This window comes from Styela clava, chromosome 13 (genome assembly GCF_964204865.1).
Source record: "Styela clava chromosome 13, kaStyClav1.hap1.2, whole genome shotgun sequence".
In the NCBI taxonomy this organism is placed as follows: Eukaryota; Metazoa; Chordata; class Ascidiacea; order Stolidobranchia; family Styelidae; genus Styela; species Styela clava.
In genome coordinates, this window is record NC_135262.1 from 19,244,854 (window position 1) to 19,260,559 (window position 15,706).

General features: G+C 36.3%; 2 protein-coding genes across 2 annotated transcripts; both read right to left on the minus strand.

Annotated features, from left to right (window-relative positions):
* Positions 1-6,503: 6,503 nt before the first annotated feature.
* On the minus strand, positions 6,504-10,678 carry LOC120332808 (uncharacterized). Its single transcript, XM_039400125.2, has 4 exons — positions 10,410-10,678; positions 9,325-9,429; positions 7,592-7,815; positions 6,504-6,983 (listed from the first exon to the last, which is right to left on the minus strand). The coding sequence occupies exons 1-4, from the start codon at positions 10,654-10,656 to the stop codon at positions 6,792-6,794; spliced, it is 768 nt and encodes a 255-aa protein (XP_039256059.2). The 5' UTR covers positions 10,657-10,678; the 3' UTR covers positions 6,504-6,791.
* A 1,260-nt stretch (positions 10,679-11,938) lies between these two features.
* On the minus strand, positions 11,939-14,397 carry LOC120332872 (uncharacterized). The gene is made up of 4 exons (XM_039400201.2): positions 14,125-14,397; positions 13,474-13,578; positions 13,048-13,271; positions 11,939-12,458 (listed from the first exon to the last, which is right to left on the minus strand). The coding sequence occupies exons 1-4, from the start codon at positions 14,366-14,368 to the stop codon at positions 12,267-12,269; spliced, it is 765 nt and encodes a 254-aa protein (XP_039256135.2). The 5' UTR covers positions 14,369-14,397; the 3' UTR covers positions 11,939-12,266.
* Positions 14,398-15,706: the final 1,309 nt, after the last annotated feature.

The window sequence follows — 15,706 nt, forward strand, 5'->3', positions numbered from 1 at the left end:
TACTGGCTATGATTCGTCAGATTGGAATTCCTACATTTTTCTTCACACTAAGTGCCGCAGACATGCGATGGCCAGACTTAATTTCATCCATTGCTAGACAGTACGGGTCCATTTTAACGGATGATGACGTAGCTAAGCTTTCCTTTGAGCAGAGGTCTATGTGGTTAAGGTCCAACCCAGTTACCGCAGCTAGACACTTTCACTATCGTTTAGAATGCTTGTACAAAGATGTACTATTGTCCCCGGCACAGCCATTGGGTCATATTACTGATTATGTGATTCGGATAGAATTTCAAGCCAGAGGTTCCCCTCATGCCCATATGTTGCTTTGGGTTGACAAGGCCCCAAAGTTGGGCATTCAAACTGATGAAGAGGTGTGCGCGTTCATTAGCAAGCACGTTGCTTGTTCATTTCCTGTTGACGACCTCCCATTGAAAGCCCTCGTTCAGGATTTACAGACACACAGTCATTCTTCCTATTGCAGGAAAAGTGGTGGATGTAGATTTAGTTACCCAAAACCACCGAGTGAAAAAGTAATAATTGCAAAAGAAGTCGAGGAGGATGAGAGTGAATTAATGGCCCAGTCTAAAATTGTTTTAAAAAAAAGTCCGTGATACGCTATCTTCGTCGTGTCGAGACACCAGTTCGGATGTAAGTATGGACGATTTACTACAAAATATTGATATTGATAATCAACAATATCGGCAGGCACTTTGTATGTCACAAAAAGGCAACACTGTTATCCTAGCCAGAAAGCCGGCGGAGTGCTTCATCAACGCATATAACCCCGTGATATTAAAGGCATGGCAAGCCAATATGGATACCCAGTATGTTGTTGATCCTTATGCATGTGTCATGTATGTCGCATCGTATATGATGAAAAGTGAACAGGGAATGGGGTTGCTATTAAAACATGCATGCAAAGAATATAAGGATTTTGATATAAAAAATATGCTTAGGCGAATAAGCTCTGTCTTTTTAAATAATCGAGAACTAAGTGCACAGGTAGCATGTTATCGTATCTTATCCATTCCAATGAAAAAAATGAGTAGATCTGTTATTTACATAAACACTGATCCTGTTGCAGAACGACAGTGTATCTTAAAATCAAAAAAAGAACTGGAGAAACTGGAAGACGAAGATAGTGACATATTTCAAAAAAATATACTTGACCGATACTCGGCGAGGCCGAGTAGCTTGGACAATGTGTGTTTAGCAACTTTCGTTGCAAATTATGCAGTGAGTTATCGAAAAAATGACAAACACGTCGATGACAGCGTAAAAGATTTGTTGCACGACGATCACGGGAATAGGGATCTTCATTATGATTTACCCCAGCATATTGTACTGAGACGCGGCCTTGGGAAAATGAGTAAAAGAAGAAGAGAATGTATAATTCGTTTTCGAAAACATACCAAGAAAACTGATTTCAACAATTTTTGCCGTGCCAAATTGATGTTATACCTCCCTTGGCGTTCAGAGGAGCGCGACCTGTTGGCGGACCATCCAACATATTCATCTTATTATTTGGAAATACAAGACAAATTGTCTGCTGTGGAATCACGGTATTGCAACAATGTGGAGTTAGTTGATTCAGCTGTTCACAAAAATTCAGTGAGCGGTCCTCCTCTTCATTTGTGGGGCGATCTTGGCATGGAAAGTGACCTTTCAAATCAACAAGATAAATCGGAAGGTGATACACCTTACACCACCATGATAAGAGAGGATCTTGCTGCCAACTCAGCGATCATTGAGAGTGTCGAACGTGTTGCCGTTCCCAAAAGTAACATAGGTGCGAGATACGAAATCGAAAAGAACAGAAATGTATTATCTACATCTGAATATTGTAATATGATACGCTGCTTGAATGAGAAGCAAAGGGCTATAGTATTCCATCACAGGAAGTGGTGCAAGGATGCCGTTATTGCAATTAAACAAAACGGTTCTGTTGAACCATATAGAATTTTCTTAATTGGTCCTGGTGGAGTAGGGAAATCACATGTGATAAAATTGATTCAGCACGATACAAGAAGATATTTCGCTCTTTCAAGAACTGTCGATCCGAATGATGTAACTTACCTCCTTTGTGCTCCAACAGGCGTTGCTGCATTCAACATAGATGGTATAACTATACATTTTGCACTACTGTTAACAAATAGGAAAGCTAGCAGTGGACACGACGGCATATCCTTCGAAAAACTGAATACTTTGCGATCTCATCTTGGCAGATTACGTGTATTAATTATCGATGAAATCTCCATGGTAAGTTCAGACATGCTTTTAAACATTCACAAACGCCTGCAAGTGATCAAGGGAAATGCGGCTTCATTTGGAAACGTTTCTGTTTTAGCAGTCGGTGATTTGTTCCAATTGCCTCCGGTCTGTCAGCCTCAAATATTTTGTCCTGTTTCTGATGAAACTATGCGCCTGGGTCGGTGTCTTTGGAATAATTATTTCCACTTGCACGAATTAGATGAAATTATGCGCCAAAAAAACGATAGAAATTTTGCAGAATTGTTATGTCGGATTCGATTAGGAAATCAAACACGAGCCGACATAGATACACTGCGCACAAGGGAGATTCATCTTTTCGATCTCAACTATCCAGAGGAGGCATTGCACGTTTTTGCTTACAACAACGACGTAGATAACTGGAACTTATTCAAACTGAATAAGTTGATTCAAAGTGGGCCCGAAAATTGTGATACCGGCCATAGATGACAAAAGGGAGGGGTTGTCTCTAATTAGTTTGCGTGCATCTGGTTTAAAGTTAAAAAGATGCAAAACCGGCGGTTTGCACACCGTCTTGGAAATTGCTGTTGGGTGTAGAGTCATGTTGCTTTATAATATAGACACGAGTGACGGTTTGGTGAATGGAGTAATGGGTACCGTTCAATATATTGCAAAAAATGACAAATAATTTGTAATCAGCATTTTGATTAAGTTTGACAACGATAATGTTGGACGAAAAGCTATGGCTAAGTGTAGATGGAAAAGGCAACACCCCCTCCTCGTGCCGATAACACGCAGGGAAGCCAAATTCGAAAAGGCATATGGCAAAGGAGCACAAGTTTCCCGATACCAGTTTCCGTTGACGCTTGGTTGGGCCGTCACAATTCACAAATGTCAAGGTATTACTTTAAATAAGATTGTCGTCAACACAAAGGGAAAGAAATTTGGCTGTGGGCAAGTTTATGTCGCTTTGTCCCGGGTTAGAAAGTTGGAAAATTTGTATCTGACTGATTTTGATCCCTGTACTATCCGATGTAGTTCTGAGTGTTCTGAAGTGATGAATAACATGCGTACAATGCCCATAGCACACCAACGTCCACCCACATTGACAGATTTAAATAAATCAAATTGGTTAACGATAGGTCATTTAAACATAAAGTACTTTTTAAAGAAGATGAACGGTATAGTTTCTTATACAGAGGGTGAAATTTTTCGTCATGCTGATATTTGCTGTTTCACAGAAACATATTTGACGGAACGCCACAACATAGACAAATTCACCAACAAATTTGACTACGTTTCCTTTAGAGAAGACGTACCCAGTGAACAAAATCATGGTGGAAAGCACGGATTATTAGTCTGTGCTTCGCGAAAGCTGAACCCAGTTGAAATAAAAACATCTTCGAATGTGCTTGAGCATAAAATGATTCGACTGAAAACTTCCACGAATAAAGAATTCACTTTGTTGTTAATTTACAGACCACCGAGTTTTCCGCAGTTGGATTTTCTTAACATATTGTCTGAATTAATGACCTTCATACCACAAGGAGCTCCAACATTCATCTTGGGAGATTTTAATGATAATATTTTCCATAATCGATCATCTTCTATCATGGAAAAAATGAATGAGCTTGGTTTCCGACAATATATTCCCACCAATCGCGCGACCACAGATTATGGGTCTTTGCTTGATCACATGTATTTTAATAGAAATTGTACGGATGACAGCATTGCTGTTGATATTGTGGACACGTATTATTCGGATCATGACACAGTGTTTATAACAACCAATTACCTAACCACATAGTTTAATATTTTCGGCGAAATACTGCTGTGTGTTTCTGCAGGAGAAATTATTCAGAATGTGGCCAACGGATAGATTGCAATTTGGGAGAATACCACATTTGAAATCGTACTCCGTCAAAATTGTCGAGTAACATATTGAACATGCGAAAGATCGATAAGTCGGCGGTCTCCGATCGCTGTCTAGTTTTAAGAAGTTGTAAAGCTCATGATAGTTACACGCTACTGTAATAAATTGATTTCAGAAGAAACATAATTGATTAGGGAAGGAAATACAAGAGAGAAGTGCAGAAAATGAACTATTGCGTGACTGGGATGCCATTCCCAACCATTTTTTTTTGTATCTTAAAAACTTTGCAACTGCATTACCATCCGTGTTCTCATCTACATAATTTGCTTGTGGATCTCTTCTCTCAATTATAAACAGTATTAAGTCTCGTAACAAGAGTAACCTGAAAAATGAAACCAGTAGTTCATGTATTTCATTGAAATTTATAAAATATAAACACAATGTAGAATCTCCATCAGCGGTAATGCAGCAGCAGAAGTCTCACTGATATAGAATAAGAAAGGTAATCAAGTCTATTTGTCGGACTGATATTTTTCCAATTAAAGAATCTGTTTATACATGTTTAAAAAGTTTATTATTGTGTATTTTTGCTTTGAAGGTAGCAAAATATTGTTTTTAATTTTGGGTAGCACGCGGAAGAATTTGTGGAAAAAAGAGGGGTGCCAGTTGGATGCCCATCGCGGTACTTTGATTAAAGACTATAGATTCACGGCGTTTACACTTGAATTTCACAAAGCACTCCGAAAAGTTTATAAGATGGAACTTCGTCAAATATTCCCTGATGCTGTGATGATGGGTTAGCATCAATATGAATTGTGGTCGTGTGACAATGTACGGCCTCCCAAGATACCAAAGAGAGTAGGATGCTTCTCTGTTGCTGGTTAGATACGCTTTTCGAGTCTATAAAACAAAATTTTTGAAATTAATTTAATTGAATTCTGGCTACCTTTTTATTTTCCTGACAATACACATGACTTAAAGAAAAAATCTAACAGCAGGAAGAATTCACTCTTGCATTTTTCTCTCGATATGAGCGTCACCTTGGGAGGAAACTAAACAAGTATGACTTTTAATTCAATGCTGGTAGATTTATGTTATTGTCATCGTGGAAAGTTGTTTGAACATTTTCTGCCTTCAGCTATACAAAAAGGTACGTGGTACGTGACAGTGTAATTTTAAAATAATATTGTAAAGTTTGCTTTTTAATAAACATTTCAAGCACTGAGTATTCTATGATTCAATCATTACGCCTTCGAATTTCACGTGCCTTAACATGAATGCTACGTCATCTTAGTAAGATATATATTTATTGTTTCGGGAAGTATATATATATATATATATTCCCAAATTCCATAACGTTTTTTTTAACCAACCAACACCAATGAAAAAGGGAATTTGGATCGATTCTCACATTGTAAATTACTCCATCAGGTCCGTATTAGCCAAACTTGAAGTTAAATTCGGTAATAACATATCTGAATGACCAGTGGCATGTCATAGAGTCGCGGACTGACTGCTAGAAAAATATCCAATGTTGGATGATCACAAAACCTATGGAAGCAAAACTTCTCGTACCTAATTTACATTTTTTCTTCTTTTAATTATGATTGTTGATACTGTTGATACTGGGCTGTTGCAAATAAGAAATAATTGTATCAATTAGAGTGTACTTGACATTAGTTGCAAAAATATATGTGAACCAAGATGGCGGACACCGGATACACACTGCCGATACAGTATAGTCTGTTTGTTCTGGTATATCCGGACAGTGGCGTATCATCAGAAGGGTCGTTTAATCACGATGGTCAGACCACAAATGAAAGCCATATGCGTTTGGCACCGGCGACACTTCGATGCATAACAACCAATATTAATGCTACTATTTTACAAGGTCTATTTTAATTCCCAGATTTAGGCTTTTGTTCTAATCGAAATGATTTTTTGCTCCAAGATAAGCGCTACATCTATCTAAAGATGTTGAGGATTTGAACCTTTGCAGGTCCCAACGCAATTGTATTACAAAATTCAAAACTCCTTTCTAAAAATTTCAAATAGTTTTGTTCTTGATACAGACTTTGAACTCTGATTGCGGGGCAAATAACAAGGAACGTACTGTGTTGAACAATGCCATGGCTAAACAACAAGATATACAACAACCGAGTTTCGTGGATTGCGAACAACTGCTTGTTTAATTTAGACTTCGTTTTCGAAATTGCATTAGAGGCCCTGGCGGCCCGCGACTTTGTATATATATATGGGCTTTATGGCATTTGTTGCTTTGCTATCCCCGCTTTCATAATGTGACACTGTAGGCACTGGTCCCGGTGGAAAGAAATAACGGCGATATGACCGTCGCTCGCTTATGTGCTTTTATGAATAAAATGGAGAGTTATAAGTGATTATATGTCATTCAGTAGCCTAAGTATATGCTGAAGACCTCTTTATTTCAGCCAACTGCATATTTCTGATAGCCACAAATTAAACACATTACTATGCTTGTTGTATTGTAGACATTTTTCAATATTGACTTGTATATGCGTCGTTAAATAGTCCAATGTTTTACAAATGCTTAGCCTTAGGATAACAAAGGTGGCCGAATTCGGAGGTGTGAGCGAAAAAAGAGGGATGCCAGTTGTATTACATTACTATCGTGGTACTTTGATTGAAAACTATAGATTTACAGCGTTTACACTTGGATTTCACAAAGCACTCCGAGAAGTTTATAGGATGGAACTTCGTCAAATATTCCCTGATGCTGTGATGATGGGTTAGCATCAATATGAATACCAACATATGATAGTGTAACAGTGTATGGTCGTCCAGGATACCAACGAGAGTAGGGTGCTTTTCTGTCGCTGGTTAGATACGTTCTTCGAGTCTATAACACAATTTTTTTATTTAATAAATTTTAAATGCTGGAAATTATCCGAAAAATTAGCATGTCAAAACGCAACAAAGATACAGAAAAATTTGCGCTTTATAGGCAAACTAGCTAAGGAAATGTTTTTAAACTATTGTAAAGTGCTCTTTATCGTATTTCCTTATTATTCAAAGTAATGAATATTATTTGACATAATTGAGCCTAAAGTAGAAACATAAATAGAACACAATAAAAGGGGGTTATTTAACAACACCGCAGAAATAGATATCTCGAATTTATTTATTGACGAACTAATAGGCACAAATATAATTCACGCACAAATGAATAGGATAAAATTGATGCGGACAATATATTGATTTATTATCAATAGAAGTATCTCTAATGATTAACCCCCAATCCTTCCTCAATGCCTTTGCGCTAATGAATGCGTATGCCTATAATGCAAGGATGCTGTAGCAGGAATAAACATGACCATAGCCTACTGTGCAATTCAAGATTCGTGCTACACACTAACACAACATTTGTGTTAGCGTTCAGCAGGACCCTTGAATTGCATAGATTCCATAGAATGTATTGATTTCCAGCAATTTTTTCATAATATTCACCTTTGTATCGACAGTCATTCCTGTCCAAATGTGAGTGTATGTGTGGCCTATAAATATTTTCCCTCGAAGTAGAGGAACTATTTTTTCAAAATGTTCGCGATCATAAATATTAGCTGGTTGTCCATCCAGACTTTGGCACTTCTCACGACTCTGTGTCAGATCCATCCTAGATTCATCCGTTATTAGAACAAAACATTTTTCATTGTGCAGAACTGGACACAAACCTGTAAAAAATGTAAAAGCTATTTATGCCCTATAGCAGGGGTTCTCATACTTTTGGTGTTGCGGAGCCCTTGAAAAGGTTAACTATTATTCACGGAGCCCGAAAAGAAATGTTAAAATTGTTACTTTCCCATTAATATTCCTAAGTAAAGGTAAAAGTACTCAATAACCTTTTTTAATAGGGTTAATACAAGTAATAAAAAAATCTAAATTCCAAAGATGAATTATGTATACTAAAGCTGTAAATTTGACACTTGACAAACATCACAATGACGACGATGATTGCTTTTTTGTTCTCGTGGGGAATTATGAGTTCAATGCGGAAACATGTTACCATATTATAGTCAGTGGCGACGAAATGCTAAAAATAATAATTAATAAAGAGGTAAATCCGCAACTCAAATTTCTTGATTGAAAAACGACATACTGAAATATTAAAACTTAAAATGGAAGATCACACTATAAGTTTGGTTTCGGCAGTCTCACGTCAGATTAAAAACGCTTTTATAGGCATTGGAAATCACAAAATTTGGTGTTATGTTAGGTTTTCTTTGGTTATTCATCGTAGTAACTGTGAAATCGAAACACAGTCAATTGTGCGCGCGATGTACCTTTTTTTCATTCTAAAACTACCCACGGAGCCGCATGCAATAAATTAATTTTAATCGTTCGTATTTTGCCGACACCTTGCCACGATTTTCTAAACGGCGATATTTTGCCCAAAAATAATCTCGAGTGCGAAAGAACAAATCAAGTTTGACAAATCCCAAAAATACGACCCAATTTATTTATAGTTGGCAGTTTACCACGTATTTCATGTTATTTCAGAATAGTAAATCCTATTATTCCAGTAATCCTAATAGTAATCTCGAATCAAACGTGAGTAACGATGAGCACAATTAAAATATTACGACAAGACACTTTAAATGCTCGCATCGGTCATGGATTGAACATTTCACGTAACAGAAATCTCGTTATCCGTTTTTTTTTTAATCATGAAGAATGTTGCGCGAAAATTTCCGATTCCACCCCCACCCTCTCCTCAGAAGCCTGGCAGCGCTCCAGCTTATAAATAATGTCATTTTTCAATTCCGCCTCTTTGCCATATTTCGAGGCTATATTTTTCGAATATTATCAGAGCTTTTATTGCTACTTTGAACAGTTACAAAATTAGCCGAGTCAGTATTTTGAAAAGTAATCGAATAGCTCGCGGAGCCTCTGGATTTCTCTCGCGGAGCCCTGGGGCTCCGTACGGAGCACTTTGAGAACCTATGCCCTATAGAATAGAAGAGCATATATGGATTTATTTTATGTTATTGCATTGCTAAATTCCAAGTCAAAAATATATGCGGTAGTTATCACAATGCTGCAAACCAACTGAAGTTCTTTTATACGGAGAACAAAACTGTGGAATTTTTTTTTCATGATTCACGGGTAATATACTAATATTATAGAAGAGATATAAATCCTGACATCGTCAGGCTCTTCAGAATTATGTCAATTCTAATCACCTTTTTTTAATAAGTTTAATAGTCTTGTATTTGTCTCATATTTCTCTATTTGTTTCTTGTATTGTGCTATCTCCTTCTGAAACTTTACGTCCATGTCGACAATAGCTGAATTGCAAACAAATATAATGAATATTGATAGCTGTAAAATGCTTGTCTGAGGAAGTCAGACCTTGGTCAGACGAAACGTTACAGAAATATATTAGTGTTCGTGTGCAGCAAGACTCTTGAATTGAATAGTATAGTCATTTTCACTTTTGCTAAAGCATCCTTGCGTTATACGCATACGGATCCACCTGCGCAAAGGCATAGAAAGAGCAAGGAAAGGTAGCTAGTCTCACGTAACCCCAACTGTTAAATATAATGAATATATGATAATTGTTACGATTTATATTTCATCTGTGGAGAGTTGGGTTGAAGGTAAATTTTACAGGTTTAGTTTTATATAAAAATACTACTTAATTCATGTTTTCTTTATAAAAAAAATATAAGGCGACGTTGTTATGTTTTGCTAGTAAGCTGAGATATCTGGTTTCGAATTCGGAGCATTACATTAAGAAGCATTACACTGTATATTCAAAAGTAAAATAAATTGATAAGCTGCTAGTGCATTGAACTTGAATACTACTGAGTTCTTGCTAAATTATATTATATTCAAGCCCTAGGCCTAAGGCGAGTTCTTCACTTAGTGTGGCCGAAAAAAGAAATATTCAGATTTTCCAAAACATGGTGACTTTCTAAATAACAATATAGGCATAAGCTTGTTCATTGTGAAGGTCCAAGACACAATGATTGTGCTACTGATATGCTGGAAAGCAGACGTATTTGTTTTTATTATCGTTTATCTTGTTGAATAATACCAGCATTTTCAAAGATCTTTATTTCAAAACATGTTTCTTTGTCAGCATTTCATAAAAGTAACAATTATAGTATACAGTAACCTAATACTGACCAATCTCATATTTCCATAACCATAAAATAAAACAATATATAAGCATTGAAACGAAATTATTCTCAACACCCAAATTTTGAATGCGATTAATGAATAAGTTCATTGAGGGCATTAAAAGTTAAAACTAGATTTTCACCTTGGTCGATACGACGATTCATTTCAGTATAGTCAACTACTCCACGGATTCCATTTTCTCCTTTATCTCCTTTAGGACCCGCTGCGCCTCTTTTGCCAGGCCTACCTCGTGCTAGCGTGGCCAAAGGATAGTCATCATCTATTGGCTCACACATTAATTTCTTTTTATTTTCCTGACAATACACATGACTTGAAGACCACAGCAGTAGAAGAAAAAATCTAACAGCAGGAAAAATTAACTTTTGCATTTTTCTCTCGATATGAGCGTCACCTTGGGAGGAAACTAAACAAGTATGACTTTTAATTCTATGCTGGTAGATTTATGTTATTGTCATCGTGGAAAGTTGTATGAACACTTTCTGCCTTCGGCTATACAGAAAGGTACGTGACGGTGTAATTTTAAAATCTTATTGTAAAGTTTGCTTTTTAATAAAATTTTCAAGCACTGAGTATTCTATGATTCAATCATCACGCCTTCGAATTTCACGTGCCTTAACATGAATGCTACGTCATCTTAGTAAGATATACATTTATTGTTCCGGGAAGTATATTCCCAAATTGCAGAACGTTTTTTTAACCAACCAACACCAATAAAAAAGGGAATTTGGATCGATTCTCACATTGTAAATTACTCCATCAGGTCCGTACTAGTCAAACTTAAAGTTGAATTCGGTAATAAAAATCTAACAACATATCTGAATGACCAGTGGCGAGTCATAGAGTCACGGACTGACTGCTAGAAAAATATCCAATGATGGATGGATGATCACAAAACCTATAGAAGCAAAACTTCTCGTACCTAATTTACAATTTCTCTTCTTTTAATTATGCTTGTTGATACTGGGCTGTTGCAAATAAGAAAGAATTGTGTCAATTAGAGTGTACTTGACATTAGTTGCAAAATATATGTGAACCAAGATGGCGGACACCGGATACACACTGCCGATACAGTATAGTTTGTTATGTTCTGGTATATCCGTACATTGGCGTATCTTCAGAAGGGTCGTTTAATCACGATGGTCAGACCACAAATGAAAGCCGTACCGGCGACCCTTCGATGCATAACAACCAATATTAATTCTACTATTTTACAAGGCTCATTTTAAATTTCCTGATTTAGGCTTTTGTTTTAATCTAAATGATTTTTTGGTCCAAGATAAGCGCTACATCTATCTAAAGATGTTGAGAATTTGGACCTTTGAAGGTACCAACGCAATTGTATTACAAAATGCAAATCTCCTTTCTGAAAATTTCAAATAGTTTTGTTCTTGATACAGACTTTGAACTCTGATTGCCTGCAAATAACAAGGAGTCATGGCTAAAACAGCAAGATATACAACAACCGGGTTTTCGTGGATTGCGAACAACAGCTTGTTCAATTTAGACTTCGTTTTCAAAATTGCATTAGAAGCCCTGGCGGCCCGCGACTTCGTATATATATTTATGACAATTGTTACTTTGTTATCCCCGCTTCCATATTGTGATCCTGCAGGCACTGGTCCCGGTGGAAACAATACCGGGCCAACGATATGACCGTTGCTCGCTCATGGCTTTTATGAATAAAATGGAGAGTTTGATTGTATGTCATTCAGTAAATATGCTAAAGACCTCCCTCTTTATTTCAGTCAACTGTATATTGCTGATAGCCATAAATTAAACACATACTATGCTTGTTGTATTGCAGACATTTTTAATATTGACTTGTTTATGCGTCGTTGAATAGTCTCGCGCAATGTTTTACAAGTGCTTAGTATTATGATAACAAAGGTGACCAAATTCGGAGGCGTGTGCGAAAAGTAGGGGTGCCAGTTGTATGCCTAGCGTGTCACTTTGATTAAATACTACAAATTTACAGCGTTTACACTTGGATTTCACAAAGCACTCCGAGAAGTTTAGAGGATGGATTTTCGTCAAATATTCCCTGATAATGTGATGATGGTTTAGCATCAATTTGAATACCAACATGTGGTCGTGCGACACTGTATGGTCGTTCAGGAAACCAACGAGAGTAGGGCGCTTCTCTGTTGCTGGTTAGATACGCTTTTCGAGTCTATAAAACAATATTTTCAAAATTAACTTAATTGAATACTGGAATTAGCCGAAAAATTAGCATGTCAAAACGCAACAAAATCACAGAAAAATTTTCGCTTTATAGGCAAAATAACTGAGAAAATGTTTTCAAACTATTTTCAAGTGCTCTTCATCGCACTACCAGATTATTCGAAGTAATGAATATTATTTGATATAATTGAATATACGATTCCTAAAGTAGAAACATAAATGCAAATCTCTGGTTGGATCTTATGTAGCGGTGCCTTCGAGAATAATCGCGGACTTGCGATCGTACAAACAATAGAAAAGTGTGAACCACTTTTACACTTTTTTTTACACTTTTCTATTGTTTGTAAGATTGCAGGTCCGCGATTATCCTCGAAGGCACCGCTACATAAGATCCAACCAGAGATTTGCATTTAGGTTTCTACTTTGGGAATCGTCTGAAAGTACCGAAGAGGAGAAAATCTCTTATTTTCTCCTAGTTGGAGACATAGGCACAATATCTATATGTACATATTTGATTAGAATAAATTTCATGCGGACAAAGTACTATAATATCTAGCAATTTATTTAATTAAATTTACCTTTGCATCGACAGTCATGCCTGTCCAAATATGAGTGTATTTGTAGCCTATAAATATTTTCCCTCGAAGTAGAGGAACTATTTTTTCAAAATGTTCGCGATCATAAATATTAGCTGGTTGTCCATCCAGACTTTGGCACTTCTCACGACTCTGTGTCAGATCCATCCGAGATTCATCCGTAATTAGAAAGAAACATTTTTCATTGTGAAAAATCGGACACAAATCTGTATAAAAAGTAAAAGCTATTTAAAGTCATAAAAATATGCGGTAGTTATCGCAATGCTGCAAACCAAATAAAGTTTCTTTTGTACGGAAGACAAAACTGTGGAATTTTTTGTCGATTTATGGGTAATAATAGTTACATCAAAAGAGATATGAATCCTGACATCGTTAGGCTTTTTTTTCAAATATGTCATTTCTAATCACCTTTTTTCAATAAGTTAACTATTCTTGTATTCGTTTCTGAGTTCTCTATTTGTTTCTTGTATTGTGTTATCTCTTCCTGGAACTTCACGTTCATGTCGACAATTGCTAAATTGCAAATAATTATAATTAGTGTATGGTATTTTTTACGATTGATATTTTTTCTGTTTATACTACTGAGTCTTTGCTACATTATATTATATTTAAGCCCTAAGGCAGGCACTTCGCTTAGTGTGGCCGAAAACAGAAATTTTAAGATTTTCTAAAACATGTGACTTTCTACGTAACAATATATAGCCATATGCTTGTTCATTGTGAAGGCCCAAGACACAAACAATGCGCTTCTAATATGCTGGGCAACAGATGTATCTGTTTTTATTATCGTTTATTTTGTTGAAAAATACCAGCGTTTTCCAAGATCTTTATTTCAAAGCATGTTTCTTCCTCAGCATTTAATACAAATACCAAATATAGTATACAGGAACCTATTACTGACTAATCTCATATTCCCAAAACTATCCATAAAATGAAACAATATATAAGCAGCAAAATGAAATAATGAAATTATTTTCAACACCCAAATTTTGAATGCAATTAATGGATAGGTTGATTAATGGATATTGAGGGCATTGAAAGTTAAAACTGGATTTTCACCTTGATTGATACGAAGATTCATTACAGTATAGTCAACTACTCCACGGATTTCATTTTCTCCTTTATCTCCTTTAGGGCCTGCTGCACCTCTTTTGCCAGGGCTACCTTGTGTTTGCGTTTCCAAAGAAAAGTCATCAACTATTGGCTCACACATTAATTTATTTCTATTTTTCTGACAATACACATGGCTTGAAAACCACAACAGTAGAAGAAAAAATCTAACAGCAGGAAGAATTAACTGCATTTTTCTCTTGATATGAGTGTCACTTTGGGAGGAAACTAAACAAGTATGACTGTTAATTCAATGCTGGTAGATTTATGTTAATGTTATTGTGGTAAGTTGTATGAAAATTTTCTGCCTTCGGCTATACAGAAAGGTACGTTATACGTGACTGTGTGAAACATTATCGTAAAGTTCGCTTTTTAATCAGCTTTTTAAGCACTGAGTATTCGGATTTTTTTGTGTATAATGACGTAATACGACGCTTACACATGCCTTTTGGTCTGAACAAAGCCAGATAAAAGCAGCCACTGACATCTAACAAGATCCTAAACAATCTCTCAACAGATTTCCTTCGCTGCCAAAGTTATCCAAGGCATATAAGCGAGCGTTTTCATCTATCTCGGTTGGTTCTTTTGGTGTAAGCGTTATTGATAGCAAACCAGGAAACGTCCGGTTTCCAGTAAATCGTTCAAGAATAGAGCAACATGATGTTGGAAAGGCCCTAAAACCTTTTTTTCTCACAATGCAGCAAATTTTTATTTTTTTTTAGGGGGCCATGTTTTCTTTGTTAAAATTTGTTTTCATAATACTTGAAAGCTGGAGTGGGGGTCTAAGCCGAAAGTTTTCAACCCATAGTATTTTGAGTCGATTGCAAATTAACAGGTTAACACAGAACAGAAGTCCAGTCTTTTCCCATTAAAACACACTATGGCATAAATAGAACAAACATATTCTGCCTCCGGCTAAATACAGTAAGGTACGTTATACGTTATAATGTAATGATAAAATATTATCGTACAGTTCGCTTTTTAATACCAGACCCATTTTTAATACTAATATAATACATGATTTACTTTTCTGGTGAAACAAATTTTAAATAATTCCCCGAATTACATGTACAGAGAATAATATTACCAAAAGCAATAGCTCTGAGGATTCTATGATTCAATTATTACGCCTTCGAATATCAAGTGCCTTAACAGGAATGCTACGTCATCTGAGTAAGATATACATTTAAAAAATTTAAAAATGGGACGTGACACTATGTGGCAGCAACTGCCACGAGTCGGATTTTGACATGTTTACACTGGATTCGAAGGTGCAGTCAAACAAGAGCGTAGCCAGTAGCGTAGCCGCCACTAATATCTAACAATATCCTATAGAATCTCTCTACAAACTTACTCCGCTGCCAAAGTTTTCCAAGATATATAAGCGCGCATTTCCATCTATCACGGTTGATTCATTTGGTGAAAGCATTTTGATAGCAAGCCAGGAAACGCCATGTTATTAGTAAATCGTTCAAGAATAACAAAAGGGTGTTGGAAAAGGCGTGAAAAATTTATGTCTCAGTGCAAATGC